The sequence below is a fragment of the Drosophila arizonae genome, chromosome X (assembly GCF_054131065.1).
Source record: "Drosophila arizonae isolate 15081-1271.41 chromosome X, UAZ_ARI_1.0, whole genome shotgun sequence".
Lineage (NCBI taxonomy): Eukaryota > Metazoa > Arthropoda > Insecta > Diptera > Drosophilidae > Drosophila > Drosophila arizonae.
The window spans coordinates 19,377,599-19,399,820 of NC_142927.1; the positions used below are offsets into that span (position 1 = coordinate 19,377,599).

A 22,222-nucleotide genomic window follows, 5' to 3' on the forward strand; every position below is an offset into this window, starting at 1 on the left:
ATTATAATATATATAAATATTAATGTAAAATATCATTTTGCTTTTATTTATGTAATTTGTGAGCTTATAAAAATATGGTAATATATAGTTAAATATTAAAAAAAATGCTAATCTAACTTATGAAGATTATAAGTTCAATTTTACTTATAATTCTTTTATTTATGGGCATACAAAAATAGAGTAATGTAAAGTTAAATAAAATAAAATTAGAATAATAATATAAAATTTACATATTATAAAGTAAAATATATAAAAATAGGTTGGAATATTTGTACAAACAGAAATACTAAAAAAAAAAAAATAATAAGATACAATAAAAAAAAAAAATAAAAATAAAAAAATAAATAATTAATAAAAATAACAATACAAATTAAAATTAAAATTCGAATTCTAATTTAAAATAAATAAAATAAAAAAATAATAAAAATAGTGAACAAATTTTAGCCTTCTTTTTATTTTTATTTTTATTTTTTTAATTAATACACATGTGTATATAATATATATTTGAATACGAAAGTATGTTAATAATAATAATAGGCTTAGACTAGTGTCTTTTTTTTTTTATTATTATTATTATTTTTTTTAAAGCAATTTAATCTAACCAAAAAATAACTCAATAAACTTTTAGAGACTATGAAAGATATAGTTTATGGTAAGTGAGTTCAGGAAGATATTTGATGGCTTTCAAATCGAGATCCGATACCCAGTAGTTCATGAGAATGATGGCGTCTAAGTCTGAGTTTGATTTTTGATGGCCAAGCTGGCCAATCTGCTTATCTTGAGCTGCATTGCCCAGTGAGCTTCAGCTAGTCTGATCTGATTTGATTGCTGTGTCAGTCTATACCAATTGAAATGTGAAAATGCCATGCAGTAGTTTCTTTGCAGGATATCATCAGAAATATGAAAAGTGAGCCAAATTGGAAAATATAACAACTCGAACGACTAAAAGTAAGTAATGAATATTTTATTTGTGTTTTATGCATTTGCCATTTGCCGTTTGGCGTTTGCTGTTTGCAGCTCGCCTTTTGCCTTTTGTCGCCCATTTTTATGAGCTCCTCAATTTTTGTTGGCTGCTGCTGCTGCTGCTGCCTCACGACAACTTGCAACTTTTTGCCGCAGCTGCAGCTGTAGCAAGCGCTCAAGTGCAGTAAAATTTTGTCATCATAAATTTTAAATTAGTTGCAGCAAAAGTTGCAGTTGCAGCCCCTTGCAAACATTATTATGATATTTATTTATAATTTATTTTATTTATTTATTTATATGCTTCTGAAGCTTTTATTTCATTTTAGTTTCTGCTTTTGATACATTTCATTTGTATTATGCTTTTTATTTTTGGAAAATCTCATTTAAATATTCAGAAATTCTACAGAGAGAGGGACAGACAGAGAAGGAGAGAGAGAGAATGTTTTTATTTGAGTGCTCGCAAATATGCAAATTGGGCTGTCGCTCACTTTTGCTAATGTCAAAGTCAAGGGAGAGTGAGGGAGAGAGAGAGAGAGAGAGAGAGAGCGAGAGAGTGGGAGTGGAAGTGGAGCCATTAGGTCTGTTGGCCAGTTGAAGGATAGGAGCACATCGAAAGAGCAATCAAAAGAGGCGTTAAGCTAAAAACCACAACATCGACTGGGCAACTACCAAATGTTCTTGGCAACAATGTGCATGCCGTGAAATTATGGCCAAGCATATTGCAACATTCTTGTACGACAATAAAATTCAAGTTTATTGCCCAAGCCCAAGCCCAAACGCAAACGCAAACGCAAACCCAAACTCGAACCCAAACTCCAAGTGGAAGTCGAAGTTCACAGACCCAGCCAAACAACTGGCCAACCAGGCAAAGAAATTTGCCCAAAAAGAATACCGAATGAATAAAGTTTTACGGAGCTGGCCACACAATATCGTATTTACAGCGCGGCAACGTTGCCAAATTTCACTTGTGTGTTTTGTTTTCATTCTTTTCAACACTGAACGAACGGTAAGAAGCTTACTTCTTTTGATGTCGGTTCTTTATAGCTGAAATCTAAAAATAAACAGTTTTGTTTTATTTTTATTGGAATTTAATTGTTGAATAATTCCTGTATTACTACTTTATAGGCCAAATTAACCTTAATTTTGCAACGTTTTTTTGTTTTTTTTTTTTTTTTACATTTTTATAATTATATACATTTTCTATATATTTTATTCTAACTGCTAGCTGATAACTACTGAGAATTTATAATCTTCTGCAGCTGCTCTGTTGCCGCACTTCACAGCGCATGCAACATTGAGAAGCTCGCAATCAGCGAAGCTCTCAGTCAAGGAATTTTTTCAGTATTTTCACTTCGGTAACTTTAATACTACGAAACTTGTTTTAAGTACATTAGGGCTTAGACAAGAGAAGTGAAGTTGTCTTATTGTTCCAGAAAGTTGAAGTAAAGAGCTCAGTCAGGTCACTTGATATACCCTGTATGAATTGAAAGTATTTTGGAAGAGGTATAATAAATGTGGAAGAGATGGTCGAGTTCATGTGGAATACATACATATAATATGATCAGCTGTAATAAGTGGAATTAGTCCGGCCTGGTCATAGGTGGTATATCATAAGAGCTAGAAACTTTACATTCTACGCGTAATCTCAACTTTAGCATATCTAGATTAAGTTTATTTAGAAGTATCAATAAATCTGGCATTTCGATCGATCAAATTATCGAACATTTTGATAGCTTGATCAGAACTAATTTTTGTTATTCCATTCATAGAAATTCATTGCTTTCAATGGTTTCAACTAAATGAAGAATGATAATTTGCCAATGAAATCGATAAGTATCGATACCGATAATTCTAATTGCATCATTAAGCTGAGTTTCTTAGGATAAAATATATATACAAAGTATTTCTGCAATAATTCTCCTGCAGGACAATGCTCTGAGCGTATCCTCTAGTCGTGCATGACTCGATCGAGTTATTCATATTAGAATTCCATTTGAAGTGTACTTAGTGCTAGCGTTTCAGCGGCTTTCTAGTGTTAAGGCGAGCTTTTAAGAAATTGCTGGCATGGCCACAGCGCCATCTTGGCTCCGCCACTCGAGTGGCATGGGTCGTCCTTCAAGTGGAGTGAAGTCCGCGCACATTGTTATGAAATTTTGTTTGACAATTGCCAATGGCTTGCTATATCTAACATCTCTATTTCGCTCGTCTCTCTCTCTCTCTCTCTCTCTCTCTCTCTCTCTCTTTTGTTCTCGGCTTGTTTTTTATGTGACCGTTATGGCCGTAAATGGGCGTCAATAAATCTGCAATGCCAGCGGCCCAGTTGCGAGTGATTGCACATCGGACACCCTCGCAGAGACAGACACCGGCAAACAGGCTGGCGCGAAAAGTGGCTACATTAGTGCCATAAGCCATAAGCTATAAGCCATGTCATATGTGTAGGCGTGTGTGTTTGTGTGTGTGTGATTGTGCGTGCGTGTTAACGCGTGGAAAGCCGCGCTTAGAGGCATCGCCCGCCATTTCAATTTCCACGCTGGACCGCAAAGCCCCAAATACGAATGAAACGGTGCCAAAAGTTTGTGTCCTGACGTCGATTAAAACCGGATGCAGCCGAATATCCATGCCGTAAACAAGACAAGTGAGTGACGAGCGAATAATGATAGGCTGGAAGATACCCTATAATCTGAGCATTGCAGAGCAATATAAGTGGGAGAGACCAGGAGATGGCGCTGTTTAAGCACATAAAATTGTATATGAAATATATTATAATAGAGCAGAACGAAATATAGATTGACAAAAATTGTGATAAACAAAAGGAAAAAGCAAGAAATATGAGGAATAAGTGAAGAGGAAAGAAAGATACAAATAATTGCAGAAGAGAGATTTAAACTAAGAATTAGGTACAGAGAGAGAGAGAGAGAGAGAGAGAGAGAGAGTGAGAGAGAGCGAGAGAGAGAGAGAGAGAGAGAGAGAGAGAGAGAGAGAGTGAGAGAGATTTGAGAAAGTGAAAGATAAATGGAAAGGAAAAGGCAGAGAGAAGCAGAAAGACAAAGAGAAAGAGAAACGGAAAGAGAAAAAGAGAGAGAAAATAAAAGAAAAAGTATAGGTAGAATAGAAAGAATGGAAGGCAGAGAGAAAAGAGAAAGACAAGTATAAGTATAAAGAATGAGAGATAAATAGGGGCCATGATAAAAAGATATAGGGTTAGAGACCTCGGTTTTTATAGAGAAAAGGCGAGAGAGGGGGGAGAGACAGAGACAAAGAGAGACCAAGGTATAGAAAGACAGGAAGAAGGAAGCAAATGGCAGAAAGAGTGTTATCAAGGATTAATGCTTAATTATACTACAGACAGATGAATTTGGGACATTAAAAAGAACTACCAGCTGAGATTATTCGCACGTCTTCTTGAGTGAGATCTGCAAATATTGTAGATAAAAGCTAGAGAATAAATCAGCTATAAATGTAAACGAATAAGCTAAATAAGGGATCTTTGATAGAAAGAGAATGACAATATTTGATGGAATGGATTCAAGTGGCGATATGCTAATATTCTTTGAATAAATCTCTGAAATCTCCTCTTACAGAATTAGAGATTTAACCATCTTAAATCTAATGCAACATAAAACTCAATTTTCAAACACAATTAAAAGCTTTTCAATTGTGAATGAGTTCTCAACAGTCGGCAGAGGCGAAGTTCGTTAACTCATTCGGCTGTTTGCTTGTCTGGCATTCAACTCCTCAGCTTCTGTTACTTTGCTTTGTAATTTTCCAGGGTATGTGCGCTATCATGGCAGCATACAACAATGGGCACACGTAGCCCGGTGCAACAGTCGCATCTGTCAGGACTGTCATTTGGTTGCGTTTTGGTCGTTGACTGTGCTGCTCTGGGCCACGCCTTTTTGCAACAATGCAGCATCCGACAGCAGGCAGATAGGCGCCTATAAGCATGCAATGCGCTGATTTCACACACACACACATACACAAACACTTGCACACTTGCACACTCACTTTGCATGTGCCATTATTGCATAGCAGCAGGAGGCGTTGCCTTTGTTTATGCGCATTATACAGTGGGGAAATTGAAAATGTTGCGATGCCAGTGCAGCTCAGCCGGAAGGATGTCTCATGTGGCATGTCCTGTTGCGCGAGTTGTTGGACTTGGCTCAAATTGCCTTTTTACATGTTTATCGTTAAGTAAATATGAACATATCGATACTATAACGGGTTAGTAGAGGGGGGGGGGGGGGGGGGGGGGGGGGGGGGGGTAATTCTAATTCAGTTAGTAAAGAGACCTTTGATATTACATTCGATTCCTTACTTTATCCAATTGTCATTCGAATCATATTCAGGAAGTGTAACTATCATGGGAGATATTTGATCGCTCGATTCCTGCTTGGCTCTCTATTCCTTTACCTATTACACTCTTTATATTCCACACTTTTCCCAGAGTAAATAGCTTTTTTCTTGGAATTTCCTAAAGTGTTGCGGTGCTTAATAACCTTTTATTGCGGCTAAGCCCTTTAAAAGGTTTTAGATATCAAACCGAATAGGGGTTGTCTCCGGGCATGCAGCAAAATCTGGGGACACTTGTCGGGGCGGCATCTTTAATTAAAAATTTTCGACAGCTGCGTGTCTGGGCATAAATTGCGCATCGAGCCTGTCAAATCTACGTAAATTTGCTCAACTATTTGAGCAATTAGATCTAGCTAGGGGACGGGGGACGATGGGGCGTTGGGGCGTTGCTGCTGCGTATGGCATTTTGCGTGTAATTAATTGGTAGCCGAAATGCATTGCATACTTTAGTGGAGTCAATGGGTTAAGCCAAGTCGTGCCCATTCTGTCTTCTGCCTCCCGGCTCCCGCCTCCCGCCTTCTGCCCGGCCTGGCATATTCTCAGGCCCAGCTTTCGTTGTTGGCCATGGTTGTAGATTCTTCTGCTTGGTTTCTGTTTATGACAACTTTCAAATATGCCTACACACACATACATATGTGTGCGTATGTGGGTGTGTGTGTGTGTGGAGCAACATGTGCTGCCTACTTTTCGGCGTCGGCGTCGACTGTCTGGCAACTTGTGCGGCAGGCGACAACATTCGACGGCAACTAACTGCCAAGCGAGTGCGGCCTGCAAAATTAATGGCCATCAGTCGCATAATAAATGAAGCAATGTCTTTTTCGTGCCACGCCCACACGACAAAGACAAAAAGTTGTAAAGTTTTGTGTCTAAGGCCCGCATGCTTTGGACACCAGCGCCAGCCAAACGGATTCAAGGCGGCCAAGAGCTGGCAGGGCGTTTTGAGGGCGCATTGGGGGCGTGATGCGTGGCCCGTTCTCGGCGCTGTCTGTCTGGCAGCTGGCAAGGACAACTCATTTTGTGTATGCAGCGCACACATGTTGGCCACGCTCGTTTATTCATTTGAATTATTCCCAAAAGCGCATTTAATTTTAATTATGCGTGACAATGCCTCATACAGAATGCCGCCAAGCGACTACTATCCCAACTTCCGTGCTGCGCCCCGTACTCCGGTGACCTCGCTCCCCCCGCTTGGCATAATACGCGCGCCCATCCCTACCGCTCGAGTACTTTGGTTGGGCTCAAGCAGCACTCACAACTAACTCCGAGCAGCTCCTTTGTTTCAACTATAATCCTTGCCACAAAACAAAAGAAAAAAACCACATACACACACACATATGCACAACTCGAAGTGCTGTGAATTATTACAAGTTTTACTTTTCTTTTTCTTTTTCGCTCTTTTTTTTTAATTTTATAAATGAATTGAAATCCCGCTGAAGCGGTCAAAATTTAGCACACAGCAAACAATAAGAAACAAGCAGAACAGCAAAAATGTCATAACAATAAGAACAAAAGAGAAGTGGAGAAATCTGTAATGAACGACTGTCATATACCCTGTGAAATGCGGTGCTTCTGATGTGGAAAAGAATCATAGATTCCAAAAATACTAAACATGTAAGCTCTAAAATTCTATTGTCAACTGCAAATACCCTGTATTTGCTGACTTTGAGTGTTTAATGTACGCTGGACAGTTAGATAAAACAATTGACTAATACTCTATGTTTTCTGACTATGGAGCAGTACCAAATGAAATAATCTTGCTCATGCTCATTCGCTTTCGTTTTAAGCAGAAGAATTTGGTTCCATTCGCTTTTATTTTCTGTTAAGCGCGCTGAGTTGATCTATTCGTGTCACGCTCGTTTCACGAACATCGTTTAGGGACCGACACGATTGACCTTCGCATAATGAGACTGATCAAGTTCAATGTGAATGATCTTCACAAACAAGCGGAACCAGCACTCGCTTATATACCAATATAGGGCTGTTTATGTTAAACGGAACCATCTGGCAACCCTACCAGTTTGCCCAAATTCCTCAATCAAAGACACACAATTTGTATTTATGTTGACAATAATAATCATTTAATTTGGCTCAAGTAGAATGGTTGACTTTTTGCATAAGATACATTTATTTCAAATTGAGCCTGTACTCTTGTGCGTCTTGTGCCCGTCTCTCTCAAAAAGTGTAGCGTTGCCAGGTGGGTCCGTCGAATATGAATAGCCCCAAACATACAGACAAGACTTTGCTTTGTCCGATCACAAGCGAGCTCGTTGCAGAACCGAAGCATTCGTTTGCTCTCAGAATGTCAGCTATACTGACATGTCTTTGCAGACATCGAGGAACGGTCAACAGTTATGCGAGCTATGCTGATAGTATTTCTTGAGAGGTTCTTTTGCTTGCTCTCTGCATATATGGGAAGAGAATTAATCATAGGAAAAAGATATTCCTTTTTATTTCGTTTTTTCAAGCAACTTAAGCTAAACCCAAGGCAAGATCTATTGAGTGTTAAAGTTTCTCAAGCTATTTTATGGCTTATTCCCGGATATTTTATATAATTTTTGAGCAGAAAAAGTAGAAGAAATCAACCAGATTAGCTCTACTCAAATATACACTCATGATGATGATTTCATATTAATTTTAATCAGTTCGAATTTGTAGAATTATCAAGCTCTGCTGCAGCTAAATTTGCCAGTTACAGGGTATTAGATTCAAATAAATATTTCAAGGCAAAAATATATATTCCTTTGTGCAGCGTTTTGTCGTAGTTGTTGTGTTTGTTGTTATTGTTGTTGTTGCTTTTGTCCTTTTTATCTGCTGTTATTTTATATTTCTGTTTTGGTCGAGCTTTTTCTTTTGAGCTGAACTGAAAGTGAGTTGATTTGGGGCCGAGATGGCCCCATGGCAGGGGGCGTGTTGGCCATGCTTGACTTATGCGCCTGCCTCGCTGCTGGCGACAGCATTTGAATGTGGGCCAGCAGCAGCAGCTGAAGCGATTGGCCAACAGGGGCAGCGGGACGGGCAGCGGGCGGGAGATGGAAGGAAACGCTGGCGGAAAATTACTGGAAAAAAGAAACAACAATGGTAATAGAAATGTTTAGGAATAAGCACAGAATTCCACTTTAAAGAATTTTAGATATTCAAATTTGAATCTTATTGGAACTCGTATGGGAACTATATTAGAGCTCTGTATTAGTAAGACATTTGAATAGATTGTATCGATGGGGGATAATATGGTGCATAGCTGAAGATGTGATATAAAATAAAAAATATAGGAAAATATTGTTTCTTGATTTCTCACATAGAAATATGCATATTATTATTAGGTATATATAAACTTAGTTTTTTTTTTTTTTTTTTTTTTTTTTTTAATATATTTTTTAAGTGTAGAACCGGTACATCAAAAATAGAACCATAACAACACAGGGAAGGTAAATTAATAATAGAGCCGAACCCCATACCGAGTTATGGGGATTTTAAGTTGTGGAGGTATAAACTTAGTAGCATTTGAAGTTAGTTCAGATCTAGTCTAGGATTATGTGAAAATATGGTTTATTAATTTAATATATACAAAATATATGAATTCATTCTGATTTAAAGATAGTTCAGAACATCCATTAATTATTATTATTATATATACCCACTCTTTTTTGCCCCCTATTGTCCAGTTATTGCCCACTGTGCTCTGTTAATTCGTTTCCCTATAAGCTTTTAGGCGCATGCCTTTAAATATGTTGCATGTATGCTTTTCACTTTGCATGGGCGGGGAGGGGCGGAGGGGCCATACTTCAAATGCCTAAAAACAAAATAGAAAAATAAAATGTGAAAAGCTAATAAATATACATATATGTATATGTGTGTAGAGACAGGGAGAGAGAGCAAAACGGCAAAGTGGTCGCTAGGAAATGTCCCTGTTCTTCTACTTCTTCCTCTTCTTGTTTTTGGTTGCCTACATTTTGGTTGCGGTCGAAGCATAAAACATGATTATGAACGACTCTGGCAGGATGCGAGCGAGCTGCTCGAAGCGAACTAAACCTAAGTGAACCCCGAACCTCAACGTGTGCCGGCAATTAAAGCGACCTACGCCTTGTCACCTCCCACCCCCTGACCACTCAACTCCACTCCCTACCCCTCAATATATTCAGTTCATTCAGCTGGGCTGCTCCAGCTCCTCCACTCGACACAAACCGCACTAAAGTTGTGTGTTAAGCGGCTTTTGGCTGCGTATTTAAGCCGTTTATGTTGTTACGTGTTACAGCGAAATATACACGACTTACACACACACACACACACAGACAGACACACAGACTCACAGACTAGACTCACATACAGTTGCACACGCACACTATATACTATATACACCCTTGGCCGTGGGCCGTATGTCAGCTGCAATTTGCCAGGATCGGCTGGCTGGCTGGCTGGCTGGCGGTCTGACTAAAGCAGCCGAGCAGCGAAAGCAACACTCAAAGTAATGCCGAAAAATGATATTAAGCGGATTGCCCGACGACAATGTGAAACACTGCGCCATTGCCGCCATAGCGCAGTTCGTTTCAGCTCCCAGAGTCGTCTCAAATTTATGAAAAACTATGCGAAAGGGCAAAAGGAACAACAGCAACAACAACAACAACAACAACAACAACATCAAAAAGCAAACAGCAAACACCAATAATACTTATGACCACACACACACACACACACACACACACATGCACAAACATTAGCTGAAGGTACAGCTCTGGCCTGGGCATAGGCATAGGGCATGAGGCATGTGGCACTTGTGTAGGTAGTTTCAATGTTACGCTAGGCACTGCCATATATATTTATGGGCACGGGATTAAAAAGGATATTAGCCAGTTGTCGCCAGTGCTCCAGTTAAACAAGTGCTAACAATGGCCATAACAGATGCTCGCTCACAGCCAAACAGGCGACAAAAGGTGCATGAAACGATGTGTGTGTAAAGTTAATTTAACTATATAGCTCTATATAGATGTGCATATGGAAAAGGATGTATCAGATATTTGAAATGTATGTACTATATGGAATATACATATATATGTAAATATATATATAGAGATAGAGAGAGAAAGAGAGAACAAAGACAGAGAGAGCAAAAATGAAATGTATTTTTATAAATAAAATAAAAAATATTTATAAATAAAATTATAAAATAAAATTAAAAAATCATAAATTTCAATCAAGTTATGTAAAATACAAATTTTGTTCGACAGATGCAGGGACAATCAGATGAATTTCATTGATATCTGCAGACGTTTTTGATACTCATTCGAGAAAGTAAAATGAGCATATTGGTTTTGTGCAATGTGCTTTCGTATGATTGCAAAACATTTCGAAGCTATAGAGACCTGAAATTCGTAAGCAATTCTCTTGTAAGTCCTCGAATTATCACGAGATTTTCTTTGACAGCCTACTATTAGGGGCGTGGCAAATCCGAAAATGCAGAAAGCATGGTAGCCGACTCGAATGTGGAATATAACAGCCGCAAATCAATAAGATATAGCGGATAAACTATGCCTATTGGAGGTGTGGCAAATCAGGTAAAAATGTATTTCCTACAGTTTAACAGTTAACAGTTGAATCACTGTTGACATCCTCTATTTATATAATTTCTCTATACCAATTGAGGCCGTGGCAAATAGGAAACTGTATCTGTCAGCATTTGGTCCCTGAATGTGTATTCTGCAGTCGGCAACGCTCGACTGCAGTGCTCTTACTTGATTATTGCTGTCATTAGTATTTTTTTTATATATCATTTATTTTTAATTATTCTCACTCCAAAATGCGTTTCAGTGTAGCAGTCTTGTTGCTTATTTGTATGCAAATGGAATATTATATATTTTTACAATATATTATATAAGTACTATATGTACACATATATGTATATATATTTTTTTCTTTTTTAAAACATGCTATCTATAATTTGCATACAAATTAAATACAAATATTGTCATATTTCATGTAACTGCTCGTTTTTTGCTTTCAATTGGGATGATATAACAGGTTATAATTATTTGTAGTTCCGCCTCTAGCCATTGTCTGAATTTGGAAAACTAAACTTTCTGGTCAAATTTTCAGACTTTCTTCGATTTAATCATTTTAGTCACCAATTTATGTATTTATTTATGAGCTTACTGCCAGAATGTCAATCAATCTTCTTCTTCCTAGACAAATTTAATTCAATTTCAACTGTAAATGTGAATTTGAATTTAGATGTTGTTGCTGAGATCTTGGGATTTTAGCAAAATTTCTTTTGTTGCATTTTTAAATCGCTCCAACTGGAATCAGTTAAAATTTTATTAGTTTTTACACAAAATTTGTTCTTTAATTATTCATATGCGATATTATTTGGGTATTTCTCTATGGCTTGCTCAAATTTAACGCCTCTTTTGTGTCCCACTGGGTGCACGACTCACACAACCACACACACACAGAGACACACACATGAGTGTGTGTTGGCTGCCTTATGTGTATTTCTATTCATTTGGAGCTTACATAAATTCATAGAGCTGGCAGTTGGGGGCTTTTTGGCTCTTTGGCTGCTTTTGGCTTAATTGCTCAACAAGTTGGCATCGTGCGGCGCTGCTGGCATAAAAGGGAAACTCTGCATGCGAATACAATTTAGCATTCAATTTTGAGCAAGGGCCACCTGCCAGGCGCTGCTGCTGTGACATGCAAACACATGGACAGCATCTAATGCCAGTCTGCTGTGCCCGTCACTGTGTGTGTGTGTGTGTGTGGCAGCAGCAGGTGCAGATTTGGGGCATGGCAATCTGTGAAATTCACAATTAAATTGGTCGCCGCATGCTGATGCGTTGCTGTCAGGCCTTAAGTCCACCATTTGCACATCGCACGCTAATTGACTGCGGCTGTTCCCGCAAAACATCAGAACTGTGCTCCTAAAGGTCGAGGCCAACAATCAATAGGGTTTTTAGTCGCTCAGCTGCGTGCGGACATCGTTGTCATCGTTTTGCGCCATGCCATGTGCCACTAGCCTTTCAGTTGCCCAACCTGCCGCACCACCCTCGCACCCTCCCCTCTCACTTGCGACCCATCGTCGCTCAACATTGTCATCATTTAAAATTCAAATGCAAACATGCTTTGCCACAGGTCGCAACTAGCAGTCGAAGTCATTAAAAATTCGCAGGCGGCCAAACAAAATGCGGCCGCTGCGTTGCGTTGCGTTGCGTCTTTAAGGCTAACTAACTTCGGCTTTAATACGCACACAATCAGCGCGCGAAAGTATGCTACACACCCAGACACACTCACACAGTAGCACACGTACATCTCACATCAGCTCACAGAAACTAAACACGCAGCCGACGCTGCTCAGTTCACCATAGCGAAAGGCAACACAAAAATATCCTTGGCTGCTTGCCCATAAATCCCCCTATAGAAAAGCGGGAAATCGCTGCGCTTTAGCTGCCTTTCTCGACTACAAAATCGCCTGGAATTCGCTATTGGATCACAGCAGCTGATAACCTAGCTCTACTTTCCTCTATGAAGAGGAAAGTAAATGAAAAATTCTGAATGGAGATTGGTTAAAGTAACCATAAAGCTTTAAGTTTATTCTATATTCATTGAAATGCATTAGATAGTAGAAATAAATCTGATTTTAAACTACAGTTATTCTGAAAGTTTTTCAAACATTTTAGCTAAAGCCTTTATTTTCAGGCTCTTAAGAAGATTTATGCTTTGCAACATATTTTTTTTTTTTTTTTTTTTTTCAATTTTTAACAAGTTTTAAGCTTTGGCAAGATTTGGATTTTATTTAAATAAGTCGAAACTTTTTTACATATATATTTTTTAAAAGAATTTTTGTAATTAAATATTTTTATTTAAAGAACTTATGATTTAATAAAAATCTAAATTAATCGATTGAAGAATTGTGTTTGTTGTACAAATAAATTTGCTCTAATAATATTTAAATAATTAAGTTGAAAAATACTCAACAACAAAAAAAAAAAAAAAAAAAAAAATTATAATAATAATAATAAAATAAAATAAAATAAACAAATAAATAAATAAAAAAACAATTAAAAAAATACAAATTAATTTAAAAAAATTAAAGAATATATAAATAAATACGTAAAAAAATATTAACTTAAATATATTAATTTAAGAAATTAATAAAATTTGTTTTGAAAGTCTTAAGAATATTTTAGTGAAGACAGTAAAGCTTATGTTTAAAGCTTGGTTAGATTATTTAATGAGTTTAAGCCTTGTGATTTAGTTTTTATATTTTTATTTTTTTTTATTTCTTGTATTTCAACATATCAAAATTTTATTACAATTTATTATAGTTTTGCAACTCTCATCAAATCGGAAAAAAATTGAAATAATTCGCAGCTGGCCAAAATTCGCTTTAATAACTGTTTTCCTTGTCAGTTATGGTTGCTCATCATTATTTATTTAGCTTTAAGGAAATCAGATGAATAATACAATATGCCATATCGATTTTAATCTTCAAAGGTGTCGAAGCAGCTGTTTCTATGGCAAACATGCTCAATTCCCGAAAACCATTTCGTATTGGGGCTCAAAGCCCGTATATCTATCTATTTTTCTTTTTTTTTTTTTCTTATCCCAGACAAAAATGGGAAATTTTGCTCTCTCCAACACAACACACACAGACAACCAGGCAAGACAGCTGTGCAGTATGCGCATGTGTGTGTGTGTGTGCTTATGTCTCTCTGTGTGTGTTTGTGTGTGTGTCGCTTAGCTCGTGCCGTCGTTTCCTTGTTGTGCTACTGACTCCGGCACTGACTGGGACGCTTGTCGGTTGTGTTGGTTGTCGGTTGTGTCGGTTGTCGGTTGTCGGCTGTCGGTTGTCGGTAAATCACAACCATGGCACGGCAAACGGCAATCAGTTTGTGTTTGGCTGTGTAGCGCGTAACGCGTGTGCTTCTCACACGGCCTCGCTCGCCAATTCGTACAGCGGCGCTCGACGAACTTTTGTCGCAACTTGTCGAAACTCGAACAGAAGAACACAAGTTGCAAAAATTTAATAAAAAAAAATTATAAAAAAAGAAGTAAAATAAATTAATTAAAAGAGCGTAAAAAAAAGAAACATTTTAAGCGTAAAAAGGAAATCGACAACAATTGCCAAACCATAAATATATATTTTTTTTTTCAAGTGTGTGTGCGTGTGTGTCTCTTGGTAAAAAGCAGAACTAACAAAAATTAAATATACCTACATATTATTTATAAAATTCAGATATTTGTGCTGTGCGTGTGCCTAAGCAATTGTTGCATACACTCCGAGTTCAGAGTTCAGATCCATAATGTCCTGCGAGGAGCCAAGTCCGTGCTGTTGCCAAGGCCAACACAATGGCAGACGCTCTGGCGCCATTTTTATAGCGGCTTGTGCTAGATAATATATAATAATAATGATATATATAAATATGAGTGTGTGTATGTGGGAAATTGTATATGAAAGTATTGCCAGGCAGCAGCAGGTTATATCGTTTTTTTTTTTTTTTTTTTTTTTTTTTTTTTTTGAGCGATTTTTGTTTATTTTTCATTTCTTATTTATTTTTTTCCTTTTTGTTTTTGTTGTGTGAGCGTTTGCCAATTTTTATGCAGCCATGTGGCGGGCATTTTAATTCTGTTTACGGACTGTGTTGTGATAACATTTTGGTTTTTAATATAAAAATAATAATATAAAATAAAGATATATAGAATAGTAGATGAAAAAGGGAGAAAACATTCTATTCGGTGCATCAGCTAGGGCTTCTTTGCTTTTGTTGCACGTAATTCAGTTTAGCGAATCATAAAACTAGATAATTTACCTGGAAGAGAAAAAGAGACAGAGAGAGATATACAACAATATTGTATCTGTTTAGGAATGTTTTTTCTTGAAAGACAGACTGAGATTGGGTTTTAAGTTCTGTAAGTCGATACTTAACTGAACTGGAAGTCACTTTCGAAGTCTCTTTCTCAAGAATTTTTTGTTTTAGTAATATGCATTTTGAATTATAAATAATTTAATGATTTTTTCGCATTTTAATATTTTTTATTAACATATATAGATTATATATATATCACCTAAGCAACTTAATTTAAACAGAAATAAATTAAATTAATGTTTAAAGCCTGTGGAAGTTAACAAACGGAAAATTCAGAGTTTAGGGCAAATTAAGACAGAGTTATAAATCTGTTATAAGATTATGTATGATAGGTATATATATAAAGGAATATTTTATAGATTATAAATCAAGATGCGGCCAAGTGAATATTTGAATTCTTTTGCTAGTTCTAGTGCGGGAATTTAAAGATCTTTGACCTGTAATACCTAGATTATTTATTTCTCAAGCTGTTTAAATGATAATCTCGCATTGGAGCTCTTGGATACTGTTTTAAATTCTTGCCTTGTCAAGCTAAGCACGCTCGATCTCGCTTGATCTGAAAAAAGCCTTTTTTTTAAATTTAAATTAAAAATTTATTGTTCATCCCAAACATACTGCGTAGGTTTATAAAAAAAAAAGTTTAGTCTATTATCAAATTTACTTTACTATTAATTTAGTTTACAAAATGCATATATATTTATTCAATGCTAGGGTATTTAGCTGGCAGCTACGCAACGTCAAATTATTTAGCATTTTTGCTTCTTCTTCTTCCATATTTGTTTGTTTGTTTTTTGTAGCATAATTTCTGGCGCAGACAAGCAAATACACGAGCATATTTGATGAATTTTGTTGTCAAAAGAAACTGCGTGAATGTGTGTGTGTGTGTGCGTGCGTGTGTGGTGGCCATAAATATTTGATGAGCATTTCAAATGCAAAAATAGCACAACACAAAAAATTAGCTTAAACAGGTTTTTTTCGGCTATTTGTTGTTTTATTTTATTTTATTTTTTTTTAATAAATAGAGAAAAAGTTGTTGCTGTGTGAGCGGCTGCAGCTTTAGGTATGCGCCTTTAAGTTGCAAGTCAGCCAACGTGTCATATGCATGTGTGTTGTTGTTGCTGTTGCTCTTGTTGCTGTTGTTGTGCGTATGCATGCAAGGCAATTGCATGACACTGCCCTGTGCTTCGCCTGTGCATGCGGGTTAGAAGGCGCCTGCCGCCAGCTCTGCTAGCCAGCCAGCCAAGCCGGCCAGCCGGGCAACCGGGCCAACGGGCCAACGGACAGACATATGTATATTATCTCTAGTGAATTATGGCCTGGCCATATAGATTCCAAAACGGCTTGTCCTTACAAGAACAGCAAACGGCCAATGTCTGGCACACACATACATGCACACACTCGCATGCTAAACACATACCTTTTTCTATGTGCCACCCACTCGCAGCACGCCTCGTTTCCGTCTGTGTATCATCATCGTGCATTGTGGCACACATTGTTAAATGAACGATACAAAACTTCAACTCTCTCTCATACACACACACACACACACACACCCACTCACATACACACACGAATATTTGCAACGGAGCGACATGTCCTGCCGCCTGCCAAACATGTCGCCTGGCACTTTGGTGTCCTACACTGTCTGCTGCTGCTCCTCTTGCAGCTGCCGCTGCTCGTGTCTCGAATTACTCGACTCCTGCTCTGCTGCAACTTGAAATTAGATCTTGATATACTAGCTGCTGCTGGCATTCCATCTCGCTCACTCTCTGTCGCTTGCTTTACAGCACTTTGGTTTTTGCTTCTACATATTTTTCTGGTTTATTTTATTTTATTTTTTATTTCTTTAAATCAGAGCCATACATAAACGCTCTGCGAATATTCATGCTACTAATTGGCTTCTGGCGCCGCAGCGACTTAACTCTCGCAACTCCTGCCGCTCAGCTTCAGCTGCTGTTTTGTCGGTTTCTGGCTAAAGTCAGATACCAGCGTCAAACCTTGGTTAATTTATTGCTGCCAGGCATCAATAGCAGCAGCAGCAGCTACAGCAGTAGTAGCAGCAGCAGCAGCAGCCACAGCAGCAGCATCAGCCACAGCGGCAGCAGCAGCAGGAGCAGCAGCAGGGGCAGCAGCAGGAGCAACCGCAGCAGCAGCAACAGCAGCAGCAGCAGCAACAGCAGCAGCAGCAACAGCAGCAGCAACAGTAGCAGCAGCAACAGCAGCAGCAGCAGTAGCAGCATCAGCAGCAGCTGCAGTAGCAGCATCAGCAGCAGCTGCAGTAGCAGCAGCAGCAGCAGCAGCAGCAGCAGCAGCAGCAGCAACAGCAACAGCAACAGCAGAAGCAGCAGGAGTAGCAACTGCAGTAGCAGCAACGAAAGCAGCAGCAGCTAATGCTGAAAATTGAGTTATTTATGCTTCGGAATTGATTGCTGTTTGTTGTAAAATTGCAAACGCGTCGCCCAACTGCTGCGCCCTTACAGTTGGGTCAAGCAAGTCAGGCATGCCTAGTAAACATCAACAACAGCAGCAGGAGTAGTTGCAGCAACAGCAACAGCCACAGCAGCAACAATGACAATAATTTGCACACATGTCTCATAATACTAAGAATTTGCTAATTTGTTTGTGATTCAATCAAATATGTATAGATTAGCGTGCTGTTGGCGTAGTCAATCAGAAAAATTCTTCTATGATAGAGCATTAAGCCGTCGACTACAGTACATTAAATAAGTTGTTTATTTTATTTATTTTTTTGCATTTTAGCCGCAGTTAATTTTTGTGGTTAATTTTAAATTTTCTGTTTCAATATGAATATATGATTTTAATATCTCCTCTTTCTCTCTTTTTTTTCGCTCATATTTGTTTTGTTGCGCAGTGTAATTAGATCAAAGTTAATTATTGTGAATCACACGCCCTGGCCATTGACAGCATATTTAATTCTCGCATGAGAACGTAAACTGACAGTTGAAATATGCAAATTGAAAAGTGTGAATTCATTTTGCACCTGCCACACGTTGCACCTATTGATGTCGCATCCAATTTGATTCGTAAATATTATAGTAGATCAATTTGTATATTGATATATATGTGTATCATGAATATAGTTGCGACTCATATGAAAGTAAATACAAATATCTGTGAAATGGAGCTGAAGAGGAGACAATATACAATCAATTTTAGTATATGATAATCTGAAATAATATATAGAAATTATCTGAATAAATAGTTTCTTAGATATTTCCGCTTAGAAATGTGAAATTGAATTTTACAAGTGAATATATAGAAATTATTTTGAAGCTTTTCACTTGCAAGTTAGCAGTTCATTTTAATATATAAATAAAAAAATAAAAAAATAAAAAATAATATTTTATCACATAAATAAATAAATATAAATAATTAAATAAATATAAATAGATAGATATAAATAAATAATATTTTAATTTCCACTTGGAAGCGTGAAATTAAAATTCATTTATAGCTTAACTTAAAATTATTTTTAAAAGATATATGCATTGTTTTCTTTTTTATAGGGTATCTCATGCCAATGCTCGTTTGTTTGTTAATTTTTTTGTCTCCGGTTTTGAATATTTTTCATTAATTTGTGCGCATATTTGATTGGATTTCTTTTTGAATTTGCATCAGGCTGTGAGCTGATTTATTTATTATGCACTCAACTCGAAATATTGGCTGGCAATTTCAATTGCAAGCGCAGCGCATTTATTTATATTTAACATATTTATTATATTTGTTGTCTACTTTATGCCGCTTGTCGCTTCGATTTGCGCCCATCAAACGGCAAATGACAACAATCGGTTTTCAGTTTCAGTTACTGCAGCGCATTTGTGGTTAACAGCAGACCATCGCGCTGCTCTGGCCATGCCAGGGCTGCATCGAACTCCCTGGGTAATCATTAATCATGTGGGCGACGCCTAAAAGTGCATGCAGCATGCAGCATGCGGCATGCAATTAAAAAGCAAACAAAACGCAGCGCCGACATAAATTTGCTGCGCCAGACAGGCGTTTGCTTTGTTAGGGTAGAGGGGGTGGGGGAACGAGAGTGTGTGTGAAATGAGAGCCTTCGATGGCGTTGAGGTATGCAACAAATGCCTTGCCACGCACAAATGCAAACACTCTGCCTGCATATAAGTATAGAGTCAACATATTTTTTAGGCAGCTAATAATATTATAAAAAATCGCCAAATAAATGCAATAAAATATAATGAAAATGCAGCCCTAAGCACAGTCTGATCAGGCAAAGAAAGAGCGAGACAGAGAGAGAGTGTGAGAGTGAGAGAGAGGCACGCACATATCCGCCATTCGATCCACACAGACAACTTGCTCGAACGTGGAGCCACACATGGATGCTGCCGGCACGACGCTGATGCTGGTGGATGCGTCGGCCGCTGAGAAGCACCACCAGCAGCAGCACCACCAGCAGCAGCACCAGCAGCAGCAGCAGCAGCAGCAGCAGCACCATCACGGCCATACGCGACACATGCACCACCAGAACGGCGAACTGGCGGCGTCCAGCGATGAAACAAGCAGCACACAGCAGCTGCACACGGAGCTGGCGGCATCGACTGTTGCTGCCGCTGGGCCGCCGACTGGCAACAGTGCGAGTGCGAATGCAATTCTCACGGAAACGGCTACGGCCGGCACCTCGAACAGCTCCTCGGGCAATAGTTCGCCAGCCAAGGCGTATCTGCATCATCATCTGCATCACGGCACGCACTCGCATGCGCATCATCATCATCATCATTCGCTGCAGCTGCACCATACGGCGCCGCCCTCACCACTTGCCACGGTGCGACATCAGCAGCAACAACAGCAGCAGCAGCAGCAGCAGCAACAGCAACAGCAACAGCAACAACAACTTTCGGGTGCTTCACCCCCACCGGGGGGCTGTCTGGCCGTCTGCTGCTCAACGGCTGGCGGATCCACGCATCATCACATGACCGTCGGCCATGTGCCGCATCTGCCGCCCCATCATTCGCTCTATCCGCTAATGGCCGCCGCCCAGCTGGGCTATGTGGGCTCCAGTGGGCCCAGTTCGCTGGTCAATTCGCCCGCGCTGGGCCGGCGCAAGCGCTACACCAGCACCTCCTCGAACTGCTCCAGCCAGTTCAACAACAACTACGCCGGACTCGATGTCGACTCTCTGGATGACATGCTGCGCAAGGTAAGAGGCGTCCCATGCAACTTCAATCACACTTCAAGTCACTTGATACTCGTTTGAAACATTTTAATTTTAACTGAACTTCAGCTTGCATTTATACAAAATGCTGAAAATTTTATTTTTTTAATATCAGAGAATTAAAATTACAGTAGAATCCAATTATAACGACGCTCAAGAGACCGTCGTTATAAGCGGAAAATGCTATAACCATATAAGTTTGCTCATATAGTTTGTCTGCGGACCAGAATTTTCGTCGCAATAACCGTAAGGACGCTATAAGCGAAGTTGGTATAGCCAGTCTCTACTGTACATATATATTTTTAAATAAGATTTCTGCTACCTTTATCAAGTTTTATAATATTATAAGACAACTGGCAGATAAATAACAGGCGAGCTGACTTTAAGCTTAACCAAGACTTCACACTAGGAATTATATCGACTCCGATTACTATCGAACAGTTTTGCGTTGCTTAAATGGAGCTGAAATCTTATTTCTTTGACATTGTGGACTTCATTTCTCTTTTTCTTTAATTGCACTTATCAAAGTGATGAAAATTGTAATTAGCTTTACAGTTCAATAACTTTCAGTTAGCTGACAGCTAACTTGAACTAAACTTTAACAAAGATTTGACCATAGAAATGTTATCGACTTGCTGAGATTCGATTATTATCACAATTTTGCTTTGCTTTAGCTTCTGTTGTAAATGGAAACCTTATTTCTATGACTTTTTCTTCTTCTTCAATTTGAATTGAGCTTCATTTTACAATTTTAAAGGTAACTGCCAGTTAACTGTCAGATAACTTGACCTGAACTTTAGCAATGAGAATATTATCGACTTGCTGAGATTCGATGATTATCAAACAGTTTTTATGAAAATTGTTATTAGCATTACTCTTCAGTAACTGCCAGTTAACTTGACCTGAACTTTACCAAAGATTTGACACTAGGAATGTTATCGACTGAGATTCGATTATTAGCAAACAGTTTTGCTTTGCTTTTACCTTCTGCTGTAAATGGAGCTGAAACCTTATTTCTATGACTTTGTAAACTTCTCTGCTCTCTCCCTTCTTCGTCCTCTTCTTCTCTTTATGCTTATAATAGTCGAACTAATACCCTTACCGCATTTGAGGGCAATGCCATAACAACTAAGCATCGTGTTGCAATGGCAACATCTATGACTGCCCTTTAAGTGTGCTCCTGCTCAGTGCTGCCATTGCGTTCAGCTTCTTCTTCTGCGTCTCCTTCTCCGTCTCTTTATGGCTCTCTCTGTCGCCCATTCTCGCATTTAGTTTCTCGCATTTCACTCACTGCTGCATTTAGTTGCTTTCGCTGCCATGACCTGTCTGGCTGGCTGTCTGTCTGCAGTCATAAATTTTGAGCCTAGTCCGGCAGAGTAAAAAATTTGCAACGCTTTTTACGTGTTGAACATTTTTAAGCGCACAGCCGACCCATAAATAATATGCGACAAGATTTACCCAGCGCTCGTTCCATTTTCTGGCGTTGCTTTTTTTTAAATATATATATATATATATTTGTATATATATATATGTAGATTTTTTTTCTGTGGTATGCAAACAATTTAAATTTGTTATGCGCTCTGAAAGAATGCCTAATGCATAAATGGTCGGCTGGCAACAGTGCTGCCAGCTCAGGGCGGTCGTCCGGGACGTAACGGTTTGCGTTTATGTGCGTGCATATTTGCATTACGTATACGTGTATGCCCCACTGCCTCCCTCTCGCTCTCTCCCTCTTTCCCTCTCTCTCTGGCTGTTACGGCTTTTTGGCCGCTTGCATTTTATTAGCGATAATGAACTCCACGTGCGGCAGCGCGAAACGATGCGAAACTAAACGAAACCGTTGCATACTTTGTGGCATGTGAGC

General features: G+C 38.6%; 1 protein-coding gene across 13 annotated transcripts in view; it reads left to right on the top strand.

Moving 5' to 3' along the window:
- LOC108619667 (uncharacterized protein CG43867) overlaps positions 1–22,222 on the top strand; it is a 155,157-nt gene that overhangs the window by 26,792 nt on the left and 106,143 nt on the right. For 2 of the 13 annotated variants that reach the window (XM_089474918.1, XM_089474919.1), the window contains exons 1-2: positions 13,611–14,479; positions 19,335–20,343. The exons of 8 other annotated variants lie outside the window; for them this stretch is intronic. In XM_089474918.1, coding sequence (XP_089331044.1) covers positions 19,522–20,343 — 822 coding nt within the window. In that variant the 5' untranslated portion in view covers positions 13,611–14,479; positions 19,335–19,521. Of the gene's footprint in view, positions 1–13,608; positions 14,480–19,316; positions 20,344–22,222 lie in introns of those variants that run through there. 3 more of the 13 variants (XM_089474913.1, XM_089474912.1, XM_089474914.1) reach the window with 3 other exon arrangements.